The 18,962-nt window shown below is 46.2% G+C and overlaps 1 protein-coding gene across 1 annotated transcript; it reads right to left on the bottom strand.

Moving 5' to 3' along the window:
- Window positions 1-5,037: 5,037 nt before the first annotated feature.
- On the bottom strand, window positions 5,038-18,734 carry LOC119965130 (gastrotropin-like). Its single transcript, XM_038795465.1, has 5 exons — window positions 18,562-18,734; window positions 15,089-15,159; window positions 8,978-9,150; window positions 5,360-5,449; window positions 5,038-5,246 (listed from the first exon to the last, which is right to left on the bottom strand). The coding sequence occupies exons 1-5, from the start codon at window positions 18,582-18,584 to the stop codon at window positions 5,193-5,195; spliced, it is 411 nt and encodes a 136-aa protein (XP_038651393.1). The 5' UTR covers window positions 18,585-18,734; the 3' UTR covers window positions 5,038-5,192.
- Between the last annotated feature and the right edge of the window lie 228 nt (window positions 18,735-18,962).

The following is an 18,962-nucleotide window of genomic DNA, read 5'->3' as shown; positions in this document are numbered from 1 at the left end:
AAAGTCTAGGCGGAGGACGCCTAGTGATAGTTATGCTGGGGGGGAGGTTTAGGTGTTAGGAAAGGGGAAAGGGGAAAGGGGGGGCGGCATGTGGCACAGTGGTTAGCACTGGGACTGCAGCGCTGAAGACCCGGGTTTGAATCACGGCCCTGGGTCACTGTCTGTGTGGAGTTTGCACATTCTCCCCATGTCTGCATGGGTTTCACCCCCACAACCCAAAGATGTGCAGGTTAGGTGTGATGTGGAGATGCCGGCATTGGACTGGGGTGAGCACAGTAAGAAGTCTTACAACACCAGGTTAAAATCCAACAGGTTTGTTTCAAACATGAGCTTTCGGAGCACAGCTCCTTCCTCAGGTGAATTCATCACCTGAGGAAGGAGCAGGTTAGGTGGATTAGCCACCTAATCTCCCCTCAATTTCCCCTTAATTGGAAAAGAAAAATAATTGGATACTCTAAATTAAGGAAAGGGGAATGAGGTGATGCAGCTGAATAGTGTCCACCTTCTTCACAAAGAGGTCCGTGAGCTCCTCACTTATTCTTGGGCGTCGGGATGGAGGGTGTAATAAGTCCACGGAGGCAGAATTCCTTTTATTTACAAAACCAGCAGCTGAACAACCAGGTACATTCTGCTTGCTGCTTACACTGGGGGTGCAGAGGAGCTGACACTCCCTGTTATATACAGAGAAAGGTTTTCCCTGATTGGGCTACTAATCAGGGAACTTGTATTCTAATTGGCCAATCTCAAAGGCCTGGACTAAGTCATTACAGAGGGAAATGGGTTCAAAGAGATATTTGGAAAGTGGAATATTCACAAGACCTTCCAGATATCATTAACAGTTGACACAGTCCCAACAGAAACGTCCCAACACAACTGCCAACTAAAGATCACCATTGCTCACGCTTTTCAATATATTGTATTTCTATCAATGCGTTTGGATCAGATGCAGCTATTCGATGTGTTTTTCCAGTAGCCTTACATATGGCTAGGTGAAATTATTGAGTGTGGTAGGACACAAGCTTACAGATAGAACGATACAGCACAGTACAGGCCCTTCGGCCCTCGATGTTGCACCGACATGGAAAAAACTAAAGGCCATCTAACCTACACTATGCCCTTATCATCCATATGCTTATCCAATAAACTTTTAAATGCCCTCAATGTTGGCGAGTTCACTACTGTTGCAGGTAGGGCATTCCACGGCCTCACCAAAGATAGATCCACTCTTCAAAGTTATAGGGGAACGGAGCTGAACAAAAGAGTGATTTTTGTTTCTAGTAACAAAATAAGGGTAGCAGGGTAGCATGGTGGTTAGCATAAATGCTTCACAGCTCCAGGGTCCCAGGTTCGATTCCCGGCTGGGTCACTGTCTGTGCGGAGTCTGCACGTCCTCCCCCTGTGTGCCCGTAGTGTCCTAATAAAAGTAAGGTTAAGGGGGGGTTGTTGGGTTACGGGTATTTGGTGGATACGTGGGTTTGAGTAGGGTGATCATGGCTCGGCACAACATTGAGGGCCGATGGGCCTGTTCTGTGCTGTACTGTTCTATGTTCTATGTTCTAAAATTACAAATTGCTGAAGCAACAATTGAACGCTGAATGTAGCCTTGGGGGCAGTGGGGAATGAGTCCTTTAAGAAGTATTGTCTTATTTTTATTCAGACTATTAGAAATCTGCAGTTGATACTAAAATATTAGAGCGCACCAGATTCCCACACGATTGCAGTAACAATGGAATATTACCTGTGCAAAAGAATACATTTCAGTAATGACAGAACAGTCAAGGCCGTCCCTCGTGATTCTATCCAGCACATCACAAATGAGGACAAAATGTCTGCTTTGTCCTGATGTAAGAATGTTAGTTTGAATATAATACAAATTTTAGCAGGCTTACCAAGCACAGGTAGCAATAATGCAAAACGAATGTAGCATTTTGAATCTTTGTGACACTTCTTCAGGACTTTTAACATTAACTCTGTTTTTCTCTCCTCAGATGCTGCCAGACTTGCTGACCTTTTCCAGCATTTTCTGTTTCTGTGTCATAAAAAACCCATCTGGTTCACGAATGTCCTTCAGGGAAGGAAATCTGCCATCCTTACTTGGTCTGGCCTACATGTGACTCCAGACCCATAGCAATGTGTCTGACTCTGAAGTGATATGGCAAGTTACTCAGTTCACAAGCAATTAAGGATGGGTAACAAATGCTGGCCTTGTCCTTAGTGCCCACACCCCATGAAAGAATAAATGATAATCAAGAAAAGACAAAAATTATACATTTTATTCCAGGAACCTTTCCCTCTGGAGTCAGCATGCCGCCTGCTAGCAAAACCCACACTTGTTTTTCATGCAGCCCAATCAATCAATATTGTTTTCATATATTTTTTGAATAAAACAAGAAAATATTTTGCACCGTAAATGGAAAATCTCATTACTGCACATGTAAACACACACACAAACACTGAAGCATACAGTACACTGGAGGCTATTTAGTCCATTGCGCTTGTTCTTTTCTAAGCAATTCAAAACTCATCCCACTGGCCTATTATTATCATTACTTTCTTTCCTGGGCCTTATATTCTCAATTGCTGTAAATATTTATCCAATTTCCCTTGAATGATACAATGTTTTCTGCCTCAACCATTCCGTGTCAAAGCATAGACCCATAGAATCCCTACAGTGCAGAAGGAGGCCGTTTGGCCCATTGAGTCTGCACTGACACTCCGAAAGAACACTCTACCTAGGCCCACGTGCCTACCCCATATCCCTGTAACCCCGCGCATTGATCATGGCCAATCCACCTAACCTGCACATCTTTGTGACTGAGAGGAAACCGGAGCACCCGAAGGAAACCCATGCAGACAGAGGGAGAAATTGCAAACTCCACACAGACAGTAACCCGAGGCTGGATGAACTCAAGGTCCCTGGCGCTGTGAGGAGCAGTGCTAACCACTGCGCCACTGCGCTGCCCCCACACTCGACACAGAATTTTCCTCAATTTTTCTTCTCATTCCTCAGTCAAATGGATAACTCCCTCATCATCGACTTGCTAATTTTTATGCACTGACCTGGAAATAATCAGTTATTTATTTACTAGGACACATAGTATTCATAATTTTGAGGCAGCACTGGTATCTTTAATGTTCCAGAACCAATGAAACGTTTATGCAATATAATAATAGTAATAATCTTTATTAATGTTACAAGTAAACTTACATTAACACTGCAATGAAGTTACTGTGAAAAGCCCCTAGTCGCCACACTCCGGCGCCTGTTTGGGTACAGAGAGGGAGAATTCAGAATGTCCAATTCACCTAACAAGCACGTCTTTCGGGCTTGTGGTAGGAAACCAGAGCACCCGGAGGAAACCCACGCAGACACGGGGAAAACATGCAGACTCCGCTAAGACAATGGCCCAAGCTGGAAATCGAACCTGGGACCCTGGTGCTGTGAAGCAACAGTGCTAACCACTGTGCTACCGTGCACAGCATTTGTACCATATCAGCAATTGTGAAGTACAAAACAGGTGGGGAGCTTTACTGAGACGGTACATCTGTCAAACTGTAACCCACGTGTGCTTAGGTGAGCTCAGGGAGGACAGAAATCGTCTGGTTGTTCGAGGCTCTGTAACAATGAAATTATACCTCCAATGGTAACTGGGGTGGTAAGTTGAGGGAGTAATACAGTGTGGTCCACAAACATTTTAACAACACCATATCAATACTATATTCCTCAAATGTACAGAATGCACTTTATAAAATCCTGTTGTTTCTTTCATAATGTAATCCCTATTTAAAACCATTGACTGAGCAATGAGGAAGAATGAGCAAATTGAGTAAACACACAGGCATGCTGCAGTCCCACCTAAGAATTCTGTATATGTAAATTCCAAAAACAGACAGATGGTGGAGCTGGTGGTGAGGCTTAATGGTGTGTCAGGGTGCGGGGGGAAATAAATTCAACATTGCATTGAACCGATTATTTCAAGTGTTGTGGTTTGAACATTCAACTGGTTCGGGGGTATCTTTATTCCAAGTCTCTTTTTGTTGCCTCAGGCCTGTTTCTGTTCATTGTCTTGATGTTGTAGAGTTGGGCTGTACTTATACTGAGCCTCATGCTCAGGTAGGGTTTTAAATAGGCAGAGATCTGGTATAAGCTGCTTGGGTCCTGCCTGACTGAAACTGTAACTGCCATGTTCAGCAGAGAGCCTGAAAGGGCCTGAATACATGCAGGGGTGAAGTTAGAAACTTAAATCTTTAATGTGGCATGGGGAGAATCTTAGCTCCAAGTGTCGGCAGATGTACAAATGAAGTGTTCATGGGTCCTATATGTGTCCATGCTCCTGAGTGTTCAGATGGGGGTGGGGGGATTGCAGGGAGAGGGAGGAGAGAGTCATATCTGAAATATATTTCAGAGATACGAATGAAGTTGCTATGCATTTTGCTTTATTCCACGTTTCCATTTTTTTCTTCTTTACTCTGATTGTAGCTTTCAAAATAAGGGACGTTGCTGCCTTTCGAGCTGCAAATACAGTTCTGTCGATTGCTGAGGCTGACTATTAAAAGTTAGCATTGCGGTTCCACCAGATTCTATCCAGAGTATTCTATAATCTGTTGATTTCAAAATGTATTGTTGTCAATTAATAGAACTTGCATGAGCTGTAGACTAAGGCATTCAGCACGTTTCCACTCATTGGACAACAGTACTGGATAAAATCATATCGATCCATAGTGCATTCAGTCATCCATTGACCTTATCGAACAGAGCAGCTGTATCTAATGATAGAACCTGTCTGCATGTACAAACGGTGCACGTCCTATTTACCTGACAGGCTTCCACTGAATGAATAGTACAGCTTCGATAGCAAAGAAAGGAAGGTAACTCCATCGTCCAGAACAGCACTGATGCAAGTCTAAACCCTTGCTATGGGCTTAACATAAAGGTTACAGTATAATTTTGTGCTTGACTGTTTTTATGTTATTTCTTAACGCTGTACTGGTGACAAACATTGGTGTTGGTAAAGAACAAACAGAAACACACCAAAATTCTCATTTTACAACTTTATTCAATGGTTCGTCCGTTGGCATATCATTTCCTTTATGCGCACAAATACAATGTTTCACAAAAGCTGAATTATTTATTTACTGTGGAATTATTTCATTGTCCACAGTGGTTCTTGGAGACAGGAGTCCTCATCATCTTAAACTGTTTTTGTATGGAGTGTTTTTAAAGTGATCTCATCACACACTGATGTCTGTTTACAAGGAGAAATTTGGTTTTTAATCGCAGTGCCACAGTGCAACAAAACAGTCCTATATGTAAAAATAAATAAATCAACATTCAAAACATTTCAAACCAGATACTCACTTCAACCAGTGTGTCTCCTTCAATCTTAGCAGCATGAACGTACTTAGAAAAATCCATGAGTAGTTTTCCTCCTTCCAGCTTTGCTGTGGTCTGAAAGAAATCAAAATAAAAAGAACGCTTTTACGATGATGTAGAATTTATACCCAGAATATCCTTTTATTCCTTTCTGCAGCACATGCTTATCTAGCTTCCTCTTAAATGTACCTATGCTATTTACCTCTACTCAAGTGATAGCGTGTTCCATCTTCTATCCAATTTAGAAGTTTCTTCTAAATTGTGGAATATGAGATCGGCAAGGTGTCTCCTGAAAATTCAGTGCCGACTCCTATTGGAGTTTAGCTCCATAAACGCTGATAGTTCTGTTCAGAGTTGCACTGCCTGCAGAACATGATAATTTTATTCAAAGTCTACGTATGTTATTAAATAACACTCTGTCCTAAAATAGAGCCCTGGCTAATTCATTTAACCCCGCTTCTGTAGAGACAACTCCAACTATTGCCCTGAATAGGTGGGAAGGCAAGTGGTGAGGGTGACACAAAGAGTCTACTGAGGAATAATAATAATAATCTTTATTAGTGTCACAAGTAGGCTTACATTAACACCGCAATGAAGATTCTGTGAAAAGCCCCGAGTTGTCACACTCTGGCGCCTGTTCGGGCACACTGAGGGAGAATTCAGAATGCCTTAACAAGCACATCTTTCGGGACTTATGGGAGAAAACCGCAGCACCTGGAGGAAACCCACGCAGACACGGGGTCAACATGCAGACTCTGCACAGACAGTCACCCAAGCCATGAATCGAACCTGGGTCCCTGGCACCGTGAAGCAACCATGCTAACCACTGTGCTACTGTGCCACCATGGACAGGTCAGGTGATGGCAGATGGAATATAATGTAGGAAATATGAAGTTATGCATTTTGGGAGGAAGAATAAAGCAGCTGAATATTATTTAAATGGAGAAAGACCGCAGAAAACCACAGCACAGAGGGATTTGGGGTCCTCGTGCATAAATCACAAAAAGCCAGCATGCACGTTCAGCGGGTAATTGGGAAGGCAAATGGAATGTTTGCCTTTATTTCAAAGGGAATTGATTATAAAAATAGGGAAGTACTGTGAAAACTATACAAGGCACTAGTTAGACCACACCTGGAATACTGTGAACAGTTTTGGTCCCCTTATCTCAGGAAATATATACTGGCATTGGAGGCAGTCCAGAGAAGGTCTACTAGGTTGATCCCGGGTATGGAGGGATTTTCCTACCAGGTTGAGTAGATTGGGCCTGTAATCATTGGAGTTTATAAGAATGAGAGGTGGCCTAATGGAGACATATAGGATTCTCAGGGAGCTTAACAGGGTAGATCCTGAGCGGATGTTTCCTCTTGTGGGAGAGTCTAGGTTCAGAGGGCATTATCAAAGAGGAAGGAGTCGCCCATTTACGACAGAGATGAGGAGGAATTTCTTCTCTCAGAGGGTAGTGAATCTGTGGAATTCTTTACCTCAGAGAGTTGCAGAGGCTGGGTCAATAAATATGTTCAAGGCTGTGATAGACAGAGTTTTAATCAGTAAGGGAATCAGTGTTATGGGGATAAAATAGGAAAGTGGAGTTGAGGATTATGTCAGATCAGCCATGATCTCATTGAATGATGAAGCAGACTCGATGGGCTGAGTGGCCTACTTCTGATCATACGCCGTATGGAGTGAGTGCAGCACAAATTGAATCTGGGGTTCTTTGGTTAGAATACTGCACTAAACATTGCCCCTATCCATCAGATAGCAATATATATATTTTTAGATTGCCTGGTTCCCACTAGTCTCTGGGCTTCATTTATCCTAGATAATGTGATGTGAAAAAGTCTTTAATTTTGATTGAACAGTGCACTGTTCACTTTCACCAGAATATATTGGGCGCGATTCTCCGCTGCCCAGGCCGGGTGGGAGAATCGTGGGAGGGCCACTCTGGCACCCCCGCGATTCTCCCACCCCCCCCAAAATGGCGTGTCACATTTTGCGACACGCCACTCGGAGAATCGTGGGTCGCCGTGCGATTCTCTGGCCCGGATGGGCCGAGCGGCCTGTCGTTCCCGAGCTGTTCATGCCGGTGGCAACCACACCTGGTCGCTGCCGGCGTGAACATAGCGCAAAATGTGAGTTTGGGGCCTGTGGGGGGTGGAGAGGGGATCGAACACCACGGTCGTGCTCGGGAGGGGACTGGCCCGCGATCGGTGCCCACCGATCGTCGGGCCGGCGTCTCCAAGAGATGTACTCTTTCCCTCCACCGCACCGCAAGATCAAGCCGCCACGTCTTGCGGGGCAGTGGAGGAAAGACGGCAACCGCGCATGCGCGGCTAATGTCATTAGGCTCCGCCGGCCGCGTCATTCCCGGCGGCTGAGTTGCACGAAGCGCCGCTCCTAGCTCCCCGCGGGGGGGGGGGGGGGGAGAATAGGGGGCGAGGAGCGGCCTCCGACGCCGTCGTGAAACTCTCTGGGTTTCACGACGGCGTCGGCTGTTGCGGAGAATTCCGCCCATTGCACTTCCATGGTAACACTCATGTGTTCAAAAACAGATCCCACTGCTACATATTTAGACTGTGATCCACTTCTTGTTTTATTGTAAATCTATAAAAGTTGTAGCATCTGAAGTATAGATAATGATCCGTTGTCGATGTGGAGTTAAATGACAATCAAGCTGGTGGCACAATGCTGAATTCCTGTTTTAACAGTCTTAATTTCATCTTTGCTTTGAACTCTTAGCATTCGCAAAACAAATAACTAATTGAGAGTACTATTCAGGGAGCCATGAGCCAGAGATGAACCTAGTCAAGCAAAGCCCACTTCCTTTTGGTGAACACTGACTGCTGCAGTTGATCCTGACCATAAGGCAGCTTACATCCAAGAGAACAACAAGGAGCCTTGTGTCTAGATGTCTATCAAACCAGCTTGCCTGGTTACCTCCAATTACCCATTTCTGGGGGTGGGGGGAGTTAAACCTGACTCAACAAGTGGAGAATTGCGTGTGGCAAGTTGTACTCACCAGCATGGCACTTTGATAGTAACTGCAAGCCTAAACCTTTCATAAGTTTGGATTTATTCATTTTCCTTTGATTTAAAAATGGTAATAAAATGCAATTATACTTTCAAAAAGAGATACCGGATCTTCCAGAATGAAATCAATGTAAAACAGCACATTGTGGCACCCATTTGTCATGTCATAACTATGCCAATTAGGAGTATGACCTGAAAAGTTGCAAATGAGGGTATTCTGGCGGCATGGGTGGGCTCCTGTGAGGTACCAGGGTCCTGACGCTACTGAAATACCCAGCTCATTGTTTCTGCCGAGCTGAGCAAGCGCAGCAACCACACATCACAAACTGAGAAAACTGGCTGTGCATAACAGTTAAATGTTAAAGGAAATAATGCTCGGGTATGGTGCTCCCTTGTTCAAATAGCCCAAAGCAGTTCATTGTACCTCTTGATACCCACTGCCCAGACTTAAACGTGAAGGACGGATATTTAGATTAATACTGCTGTGCATGGATTTCCAAACCTCTTAACGTTTAACCCAATATGCAGAAACACCAAGGAAATTCACTTCTTCAGCTGGTAACTTGCAGATTTACCTTGACTTTATCACCATTCAGTATCTCAAATTCTGACTCCTTTCCGACAATAAATGTATTTGTTGTTGTGTGGCATGGATAAATTTGAGACCAAGTAAAATCATTCCCATTCTGGACAATCTCTGTGTCAAACTTAATTTTTTTCCCACGCTCAATGGCATCATCGGGCACACCTGCAGAGTGGATGGTAAATACCATGTTAATGCAAAGGCTAAGGGACGTCTCATGATGAGGAATACTATCGCAAACACTAAGTTTCACTTTATCTAAATCAATACCGATGGGCTTTGGTTATTGGAGCTGGCCTTCGAAATATTAGGGGCGTGATTCTGCACCGACCTCAGCAAAACCAACACCAAAATAGGGATCGGCGATCTGGCGAAGAATGGCTTCCGACGCCGGAATCGGGGCAGGCGCCGGTTTGACTCCGGTTGGTGGTGCTCTGCCCCCTCCAAATCGGCATCATCAGGATTAGCACTGTGCACATCGCGACGTCGTTGACGCATCAGCATCTGGCCCACCCGCGATACTCTGCCCGCAATGAGCCGAGTTCCCAACAGGGACCACGTATGGTCCCAGGGGTCGGGAACCTGGGGCGCGATTCTCCCAAACAGGGAGAAATCGTAAGGCTAGCATCAAAAACGGGCGGGTTTGACGCCAGCCTCCCCCTCCCCGACCGGGAACCGATTCTGGTCCCCGGTCGGGGCTAGCATGCCGCGGCCGTGAACTCCGGCATCGCGGGCTTAACGAATTTCGTTAAGCCCGCTTGCCAGAGTTTGCGATGGCTGACGCGTCACATGATGTCAGCCGCGCAAGCGCGGATTGGAAGACTCCAACCCGCGCATGCGCGGATGACGTCATCGCGCATTTGCGCGAAACCCGTGCATGCGCGGGCCGGGATGCCCCTCAGCCGCCCCGTGAATGGATACAGCGGGGCGGCGGAAGGACAAAGAGTGTGTGGGAATCAGACCCGCTGCCCGCGATCGGTGAGCCCATGGCACCCTTGGCACGGCCGTGGTACTGCCGTGCCAATCGGTGCCATGGTTGCCAAGATCCGAACTTTACGGCCGTTTTTACGAACGGCCAGACCAGGTGTGTTTGCCGTTCGTAAAAACGGCCGTAAAGGGCTTGGACTTCGGCCCATCGGCCAGCTGAGAATCGCTGCTCGCCGTAAAAAAACGGCGGCAGCGATTCGTGTCGGGAGTCGGGCGTGGGGGGGGGGGGGGAGAATAGCGGGACCCGGTGATTCTACAGCCGTTCCCCATTTGATCCATGGGTGTTCCACACGGCACCGGTGCTAGCCCCTCACCGGTACCAGAATTGGTGAGGGATTTGCACCGATTTTCCTGTCATGGAGCACCATGGATTCTCTGTTGGCGCTGGCACTTAGCCGCAGAAACGGAGAATCCAGCCATCGAATTTTCCTTTAAAACACCATAAGTAACAGCTTCTCACCATTCTACAGAAGCTAACGCACAGAGCTAAAATTAATATATACACATAATTTCTCACACACAGACTGATCAATTATTTGTGGAGATTTCTTCAGATGTCAATCAGCTGTTCAGTTGCTGTTCCAGATGTACAAAATTTGAAGAAAAAAGCAAAACAACAAACAAACAAACAAGACAGAGTTTTTTCATTCGGTCTCTATCATCTAGCCATTCATATTGCCTGTACCTGCACCACATGGACTGCGGAGGTTCAAGAGGGCAGCTCATCTCTACCTGCTCAAGGGTAATTCAGGAAAGGCAACAAATGCTGACCTTGCCAGCGATGCTCCCATCCCAAGAACGAGCCCCGAAAAAGAGAAGAATGGGTGCACCAATTCCCCAGTAAGACTGCACATCCAATTTCCCCATATTTCCCCCATGTAGGGTGGCACAGTAATTGGCACTGCTGTCCTCACATTCAAAGGATCCGGGTTCAATTCTGACCCTGGCTGACTGGCGGTGTGGAGTTTGCACATTCTCCCCGTGTCTATGTGGTCTCAAGATTCCTCCCACAGTCCAAAGATATGCTGGTTAGGTGGATTGGCTATGCTAAATTGCCCCTTAATGTCTAACAGTTAGGTGGGATTACTGGGATACTGTTGGGGTGTGGGTCTAAGTAGGGTGCCTTTTCAGAGGTTGGTGCAGACTCAATGGGAAAAATAGCCTACTTCTGCACTGTAGGGATTCTATGAATCTATGATTCTATGCTTCATTCATTACAAAGGTATGCAATTGCCATCACACCACAAGTAGGGTTACTAACCCTTCAGGATAGGCTTGAAATCTCCATAAATTAAATCTCCTGGACATTGCTGCAAACAAACGGAGAACAAAAATCATACAGAAATGAAATAAAATCTTCTCCGAATGCTTGTTTATTATTTCTGCAAGTATTGGAGATGGGGGTGAAAAGTGGTGTTTGACTGGGTGTAGTAGGTATACTTCCAACCAAAGGTGACAACCCTATATCAAGATGCATGAAAAAAGATGACAATAGGTTTGGGTTGAAATGAATTGAACGTTTTTACTGATTTTAGAGATCAGGTGATTTTTCCTGTCCTCTCCAGCAGCACTTAGAGGGTTGCATTGCAGGCAGCCTGGAACACAGGGCAGCAGTTACAGTTCTGTCTTCCTCTTTTGCTGACACCAGCTCTTGGCCTGGACCAAAGTGCTTCCATGCCATTCTAATTCTGAACCTGGAAGATAGGCACAAGTGCTTTTCAGTAGAATGGAGAATATAGTTGTGGGCCACTCAGCCCCTCAAGCCTGTTCCAGCCGATCAAGGAGATCGTGGTTGAACTATATCCTAACTGGACTCCTTATCCCTTAATACCATTGGCTTGGGAAACTGAGCTCAGATTTCAAATTGATTGAGCTAAACCCTACGGGGTTGGATTCTCCGTCAGCGGGATCCTCCGTTTTGCCGGCAGTGGACTCACACCCGTGGATTTCCCGATTGCGGGGTTCCCACTGTGAGAAACGGGACAGAGAATTCCACTGCCGGCGGGGGCATGCCGCACCAGAAAATGGCGGGACGGAGAATCCCACCCACTGTCTTTTGAGGAAGAGAGTTCCACATTTCTACCTCCTTTTGCTTCAAGAAATTTTCCCCAACTTCTATCCTGTTAAGCTTGGCTCTAATTTTAGGGTTGTGCCCTCTAGTCACCAGCAGCGATTCTCTTTATCTACCCCATCAATTATTTTCAAACTTACCCCATAACCTTCTGTATTCCAGGGAATACATGCTGGATTTATGCAATCTCTCCTCATAATGTAATCCTTGGTGCCCTGGTAACATTCTGGAGGATCTGCACTGCAATACTTCCAAGGCCAATATGTCCTTTATAAGTTTTGGTGACGAGAGATTTATACAGCACTCCAGATGTGGTGTAACCAGGACTTTCAATTGCTTAAGCAAATTATCTTTTATTATATAGTTAGCATTAGCCGTTAAAACTTTATTTGGCACTTCAACAACTGCGTTTTAGTTATCTGTGCACATGGACACCTAAATTTATTTGGACCTTCAACATTCCTAGTTTTTTACCATTTGGAAAATATTTGGATCTATCCTTTTTGGTTCAGTATAGATTTCTCAGACTCTGTGCCACTCACTTAATCTATTTCTGCACTTGTTTATACTACTTAATATCCCAGAAACCTTTGCATCATGACAAACAGAATTTTTTATGAAAGGGAGGTAGAAGATTACTGCCTGTGCACAAAGGCAAAAATAAGAGGAGAGTACAAAAAAGGAGGTAATGTGGTGAGGGGGAGGAGAGGGGAAGAGAGAGGGGCAAACACAGCTAGTGAGGAAGAGAAAGAAAGCAAGCATCGACTGAGTGAAGGAAAGGTGGAGAAAGGGGAAGAGAGACAAAGCAAATTGAGATGAAGCAAGCAAAGAAGAGGGGAGAGAAGACAGAACAGAGAGAGGAAGAGGGATGGGGCAAACAGTAGGTGTGGGAGTTGAGGCAGGCAAAGATGTGGAATGAAAGATGGAGCAAAAGAAAGAGGAAAAATGAGGCAAAAATGTGTGCATGATGTGTTTTTAAACATGATTATTTCTGTAGCAGAAGATATAATGATATAACGTCAGATCTGTTTCAGGCTGGTTGGTCTCGTCCTATCAGTACTCTGAGGATTAGACTGCTCACTGCTGCTGCCTCAGTTTATCACACCAGTATTTTGAATCATTGCCTGTGGTGTTTTTGTTTTCAGCTTAATTACTATACATTTCATATTCAAGGGCATGTTCTCCACAGAGCATGGCTACAGGGGAACGAGAAAATTCAATTACAAAGGGAGAAATTTCTAGCTGGGCAAAACTATAATAAAAGTGGTAATATTCTGATGGCGTGATTATACCTTATAAAAATGTATTTTTCTCAAATGAAATCTCTTGCATTCCCTTGCCCAACGCCAAGTAAGTAGGAATATTTCCTAACTTATAATTCTGTGTCACGAGGCGTGAGGTTGTTGTCCCTTGGTTTGTTTTTAAAACATTAATCATGGAAAGTGTGAAACAACAGAAAGCAGAGAGCTTCCTTGACTGAATACAAGGATGTATTTTCTCCTTGAGAGTGCATCAGATCCCTTTCTCCCTGTGTATAAACTGCAGGACATAATTTAAAACCAAGAAGGGCCATTGGAGCAAGTAGTATAAATGTTTGTAAGAAACACTATTTATATTTCTGAAGAGGGCATTGATGTCTATGATGGACAGGCAGAGAAATGAGGTGGAGAGCCATCAAAAATAGACAGGCTTTGTTGGGCCAAAAGGAGAGATTTATGTAACCAGTGTTATCGAGAACAATTCTGAATGGGAGTCCTTTTCTTCCCCTCACTGATTCCCCCTTCCTCTTGCTCTGCTGGAGACACAAGCACATTTATTGACAGTTCCATGGTTGCACTCAGCTGCTTTTCCCCAGTGACTATATTCATGTGCCAGTAAATGTTAGTAAGCTATAATGTCCAGTTTATCCTAGCCATGCCTGATTCAATTCTCAGTTCAACATCCAAATATGTTCACTTCCAGTGAAGTTTACTGACTGTAGATAGGCTGAAACCCTTGGGCAAAATTGACTCCCTCAAACATTGTAACATCCCTCAAACATTGTAACATCCCTCAAACATTGTAACATCCCTCAAACATTGTAACATCCCTCATGCAATGTATCAGGGACCAGTTAAGGCAACACAGACTAAGGGTGGAACTGAAAGCTTTCTGGTTAGTACTAGTCAGAAACTTAGGGGACAAACTGACTGAGTCATGTTGTGTTATGCTTCTTCATGTAGCATAAGCTGCTTCCTTGTTGTATGCTCTGACAAAGGAAGGTTCAGACTTGGAGATAGGTTTAACACATTTATTGAACAGTTAACAATTCTCCTACTTGAATTCGAGTGATTCAACTGAAAAAAAATGTGAATCCAGCCCCCGCCGGCTGCCGAATTCTCCGGTGCTGGGGTTTTGGCGGAGGCGGGAATCGTGCCACGCCGGTCGGCGGCCGCTGGCAGTGTCCCCCCCCCAGCGATTCTCTGGCCCAGGATGGGCCGAGTGGCCGCCCGTTATCGGCCTGTCCTGCCGGCGTAAATTACAACATGTCCTTACCAGCAGGACCTGGCTGCGTGGGTGGCCTCCGGGGTCCTCAGGGGGGCGTGGGTGGATCTGGCCTGGGGAGGTGCCCCCACGGTGGCCTGGCCCGCGATCGGGGCCCACCAATCCGCGGGTGGGCCTGTGCCGAGGGGGCACTCTATTCCTCTGCGTCGGCCGCTGTAACAGTCCGTGATGGCCGACGCGGAGATGAACCCCCCCCGCGCATGCGCTGGGATGACGCCAGCACACAGTGGTGCTCCCACGCATGCGCCTACTCGCGCCGGCTGGCGGAGGCCCTTCGGCGCCGGCCGGTGGGGCGCAAACTACTCCGGCGCCGGCCTAGCCCCTGAAGGTGCGGAGGATTCCGCATCTTTGGGGCGGCCCCATGCCGGAGTGGTTCACGCCACTCCTTCCCGCCGGAATTGCCCGCCACGCCGGGTTTTGCAGAATCCCGCCCCATGTTCTTTATTAAAATTGATATACATATGACTCAAATGACGGTGTTACCACAAAATGATTCCTTACCTAAAACCTTCATAAACTGTTCATAATTCTCTTCACTCTTAAATTTATATTTTCCAGTGAAATTCATTTTGCTGTAAAAACAGAATCAAAGAATTATTAAATCCTACGGCAATGAAGGCAGCAGGCACAGTGAATTACGTTCAGTGAGAATATATCCCAGCTGTACCCTGTGGTAAATCATTCGCTAAACCGTTCACTAAATGTTAACCATAAACTTTTTCAGCTGTTTTATCAAGGTGTGGCTCAGTCTAATAAAGGCTCTTTGACTCATACAGGAAATAATTTAAGTGTCTAGTTACTGCAAGGGTGAAGCCCATAAAGAGCACCACGGTAAGCCCTGAACTGTGGGAGATGGCAGGGACTCAAGGTAAAAACCAAAATCAGAAGCAAATGAACATTGGTTTGAAAGAAGCAATCAGCAATCCTTTGAAACATTGGTCTCAATGTTCATAGGAATTGACATAGCCAAAATAACATCAGAGCCCAATTCCAGATGGCCACAACTTCCTTCGAGTGGCACAGATTGCCACTCTGTGCCCAATTACTTACACTAAATTCCTTCCTTGCTGTCTTGCCCAACTTTCCAATCCAGGTCAGGTGGTACAGGTAGGTCCTTGAGGCCTCGTATCGCAATCCAACTCCGTCAAAGTGAAGGAGGATAAACCCCCCCCCCCCCTTTTACGGCATTAACCTTTTTTAAAAGTGTTTATTGGGTTTTCACATTTTGTATTTCACAACTCATATGTTATACTTTACATAACTGCGCCGACCAGAGGAAAAAAACCCAAAAATGTGCAAGAAATAAAAGGCGGTAAAAAGACAGGCAGAGGTCAGGACAGATATTTACATTGAGAAGTCTTGTAACACCAGGTTAAGGTCCAATAGGCTTGTTTCAAATCACTAGCGCAGCTCCTTCCTCAGGTGAGTGCAAAAGCTAGTGATTTGAAACAAACCTGTTGGACTTAAACCAGGTGTTGTAAGACTTCTTACTGTGCCCATCCCAGTCCAACGCCGGCATCTCCACATCATAGATATTTACATACAATTGCTTTCCCTCCTGCTGTGGCCATGACCCCCTGCTGTGGCCATGTTGCTGTTGCTAGTTTGGCCCGGGTGTGTATTTACAGATGTCTAACTACAGTTTTAGTCCCTTGTCCCTCTCATTTTCCTCGAGTGTCCTCCGCCGCGTCCCCATCCCCCACCTTCCTTCTCTCCCCCTTTCCGTTTCATCTTTATTCTGTGATTCGCTTGAGTCTCCCCTCTCTCTCACCTTACTCTATGGTTTGCTGGCTACAAACAGACCCTGGAACAAGTTGGTGAACAGCTTTCATGTCCTGTGGAAATCCTCTTCCAACCCTCAGGTGGCAAATTTTATTTTTTCCAGTTTGAGAAATTCCACCTGTTTGCAGCCTTGGGTGGTGTTGCCGATCGCAAACTGAGCAGGATTCTCCGGAGGGCGATCAGGGAGGCAAAGGCTAGGGTATCGGACCCGCTCCCCATGAAGAATTCTGGCTGGTCTGAGACCCTGAAGGCCGCCACTTTTGGTCATGGCTCCACCCTCACTCCCACAGTCTGGACATTGCCTCAAGAAAGGTTGTCCAGTAGCTGGCAATTCTGGGGCAGGCTTAGAACATGTGGGTGTGGCTGGCCGGGCCTCCCTGGCACCGTTCACATCTGTCCTCCACCTCTGGAAAGAACTGACTCGTTTGGGTTCTGGTTAGGTCTGCTCTGTGCACCACCTTTAGCTGTGTAAGGCTGAGCACTGCACATGTGGAGGTGAAGTTCGCCCTGTGCAATGCTATGAACCAGAGTCTTTCCCCTATCTCAATGCCTTGTTCCTCCTCCCATTTTTCCCGTCTCTCATCCAGGGGGAGAATGTACTTCCTCCAGCAGTCGCTGTGCAGGTCCCCAGTTTCCCTTCCTGAGGTTGCCCGTGTCCAGCAGCTCTTTGCCTAACATCCTGGTATCTGGGGATATGTCGTTGTTTTCCTACACTGCCCCCAACTGGTCCATGAACTTGCCCAGTTCTTTTGCCATGTTTGACTTTTTCCCCGGTTTGAGATTTGATCGTCTGTCCAGGGATCCTGTATGCAGTTAAAAGCCCCCCCCCCCCCCCCCCCCCCCACCCCCCCCCCCCCCCCCACCCTCCATGATGAGTCGGTGTGTGTCTATGTTGGGGATGCCCACCGTGGTTTTTTTCATGAATTCCACATCGTCCCAGTTGGGAGCGTACACATTTTCAAGGACCATCGGTGCCTCTTCCAGGACACCACCAACCATCACGTACCATCCTCCTGGGTCCCTAACCGTTCTCGCTGCTGTAAATGCTGTCCTCTTATTGAGCAGTATAGCCACTCCCCTAGCCCACCTCCCGTGGCACGAATGGTATGACTGCCCCAATCAGCTCTGTCTTACCTGCAGTCGGTCCTTCTCCCTCAGATGGGTCTCCTGGAGGAGGACTATGTCGGCTTTTAGGCTTTTCAGGTGGGCGAAGACTCTGGATTTTTTCCCTGGGCAGTTAAGTTCCCTGATGTTCCAGCTGACTATTCTGACAGAGGGTTTCCCTTCCTCTCCCTCTCCTGCGGGATCAACCATACTTACCTTGTGGATGCACCCCTGCACTGCGCGGCTTCCCGTTGTTAGGAGTGTTGTGGAGCACAGACAAGGCAATAGTGATGTCTGGATACACACTCTGAACTTTGAGGCCATAAAATAATTTGCAGTGGAGAGAGAAGATGGATTCTCCCATTCGGCGGCAGAGTGTCCACACCGTCGCGTTTCACGACGGCGTGAACGGGCAGCTGGGAGTACCGGTTCTGGCTCCTACAGGGGGCCAGCATGGCACTGGAGCGGTTCACAAAGCTCCAGCCTCCCATTCCGGTGTGAACTGTGTGCCTCGCCAACCCGTGCATGCGCGGTGGCCTCCCTCAATGTGCCGGCCCCGACTCAACATGGCGCGGGAGTTCAGGGGGCCGGTGTGTGAGAAAATAGGCCCGGGGAGCGAGAGGGCGGCCCACCGATTGGTGGGCCTCAATCGCGGGCCAGGCCCCATCGGAGGCACCCCCCGGTATCGGAGGCACCCCCCGGTATCAGAGGCACCCCCCGGTATCGGAGGCACCCCCCGGTATCGGAGGCACCCTCCGGTATCGGAGGCACCCTCCGGGGTCGGGGCCCCTCTCCACCCCTTACAGGCTGTCTCCCGACCCTGCACTGCAGTGTGTCATATTAAATACATTATTGTAAGCCACTGATCTGAAATTGCAGAAATTCCTCTGATTATTAATCTTTACATCTGCCACAGTCCTGATGGCTGAATGATAGATCTTATCAACGTAAGATCAACATAACATATAAACCATAATCGTAAAAATGATTAGCAATGAAAAGATTCCATTGTCCCTATTTAATTTTGCTGAATGCAATTCTAGAGTTTAGTAACAGTATTCTGAAACCATCAGGAAAACAAACTTTACCTGAGCTGCTTAATTGACACCATTCACAGTTTGCGAGGCAACATCCACTCATACAGGTTTTAAGTCATAAGTAAAATGAAACTGTGTGGTGCTTTAACCTCTCAACGACTCAGTACTTCCTTCCTCTTTGAATAAAGCCCTCTGGTGGCTAATGTATCCTATGGAGTCTGCAACATACCAAAGTAATTATTGTGTCAAAACTCGATCACTTATGTTGTAAAATCTCAATTCTTTTTTAAAATATTTTTATTCAAATAACGATATCCCTTTTTTTAATAAATGTTTTTTATTGAGTTTTCATATTTTATATATGACAAATTACAAATTATTAGAGAGAAAAAAGAAAACACAAAAATTTAACATGTATATTTACAGGTAAGCATCTTCATATAAATAACGAT

The sequence above is a fragment of the Scyliorhinus canicula genome, chromosome 4 (genome assembly GCF_902713615.1).
Source record: "Scyliorhinus canicula chromosome 4, sScyCan1.1, whole genome shotgun sequence".
NCBI lineage: Eukaryota > Metazoa > Chordata > Chondrichthyes > Carcharhiniformes > Scyliorhinidae > Scyliorhinus > Scyliorhinus canicula.
Note: the sequence above shows the minus strand (reverse complement) of the source record. Positions and strands in the feature narration are given on the sequence as shown.

Excerpts from the sequence above, each read along its gene's own strand:
- LOC119965130 (XM_038795465.1), bottom strand. The coding sequence starts at position 18,584 with ATGGTGTCAATTAAGCAGCTCAG. Across the intron at positions 9,151-15,088 it reads ACAGTTTATGAAGGTTTTAG|GTGTGCCCGATGATGCCATT; the intron begins GTAAGGAATCAT and ends TCCACTCTGCAG. Across the intron at positions 5,247-5,359 it reads AAGGAGACACACTGGTTGAA|ACATCAGTGTGTGATGAGAT; the intron begins GTGAGTATCTGG and ends CCTTGTAAACAG.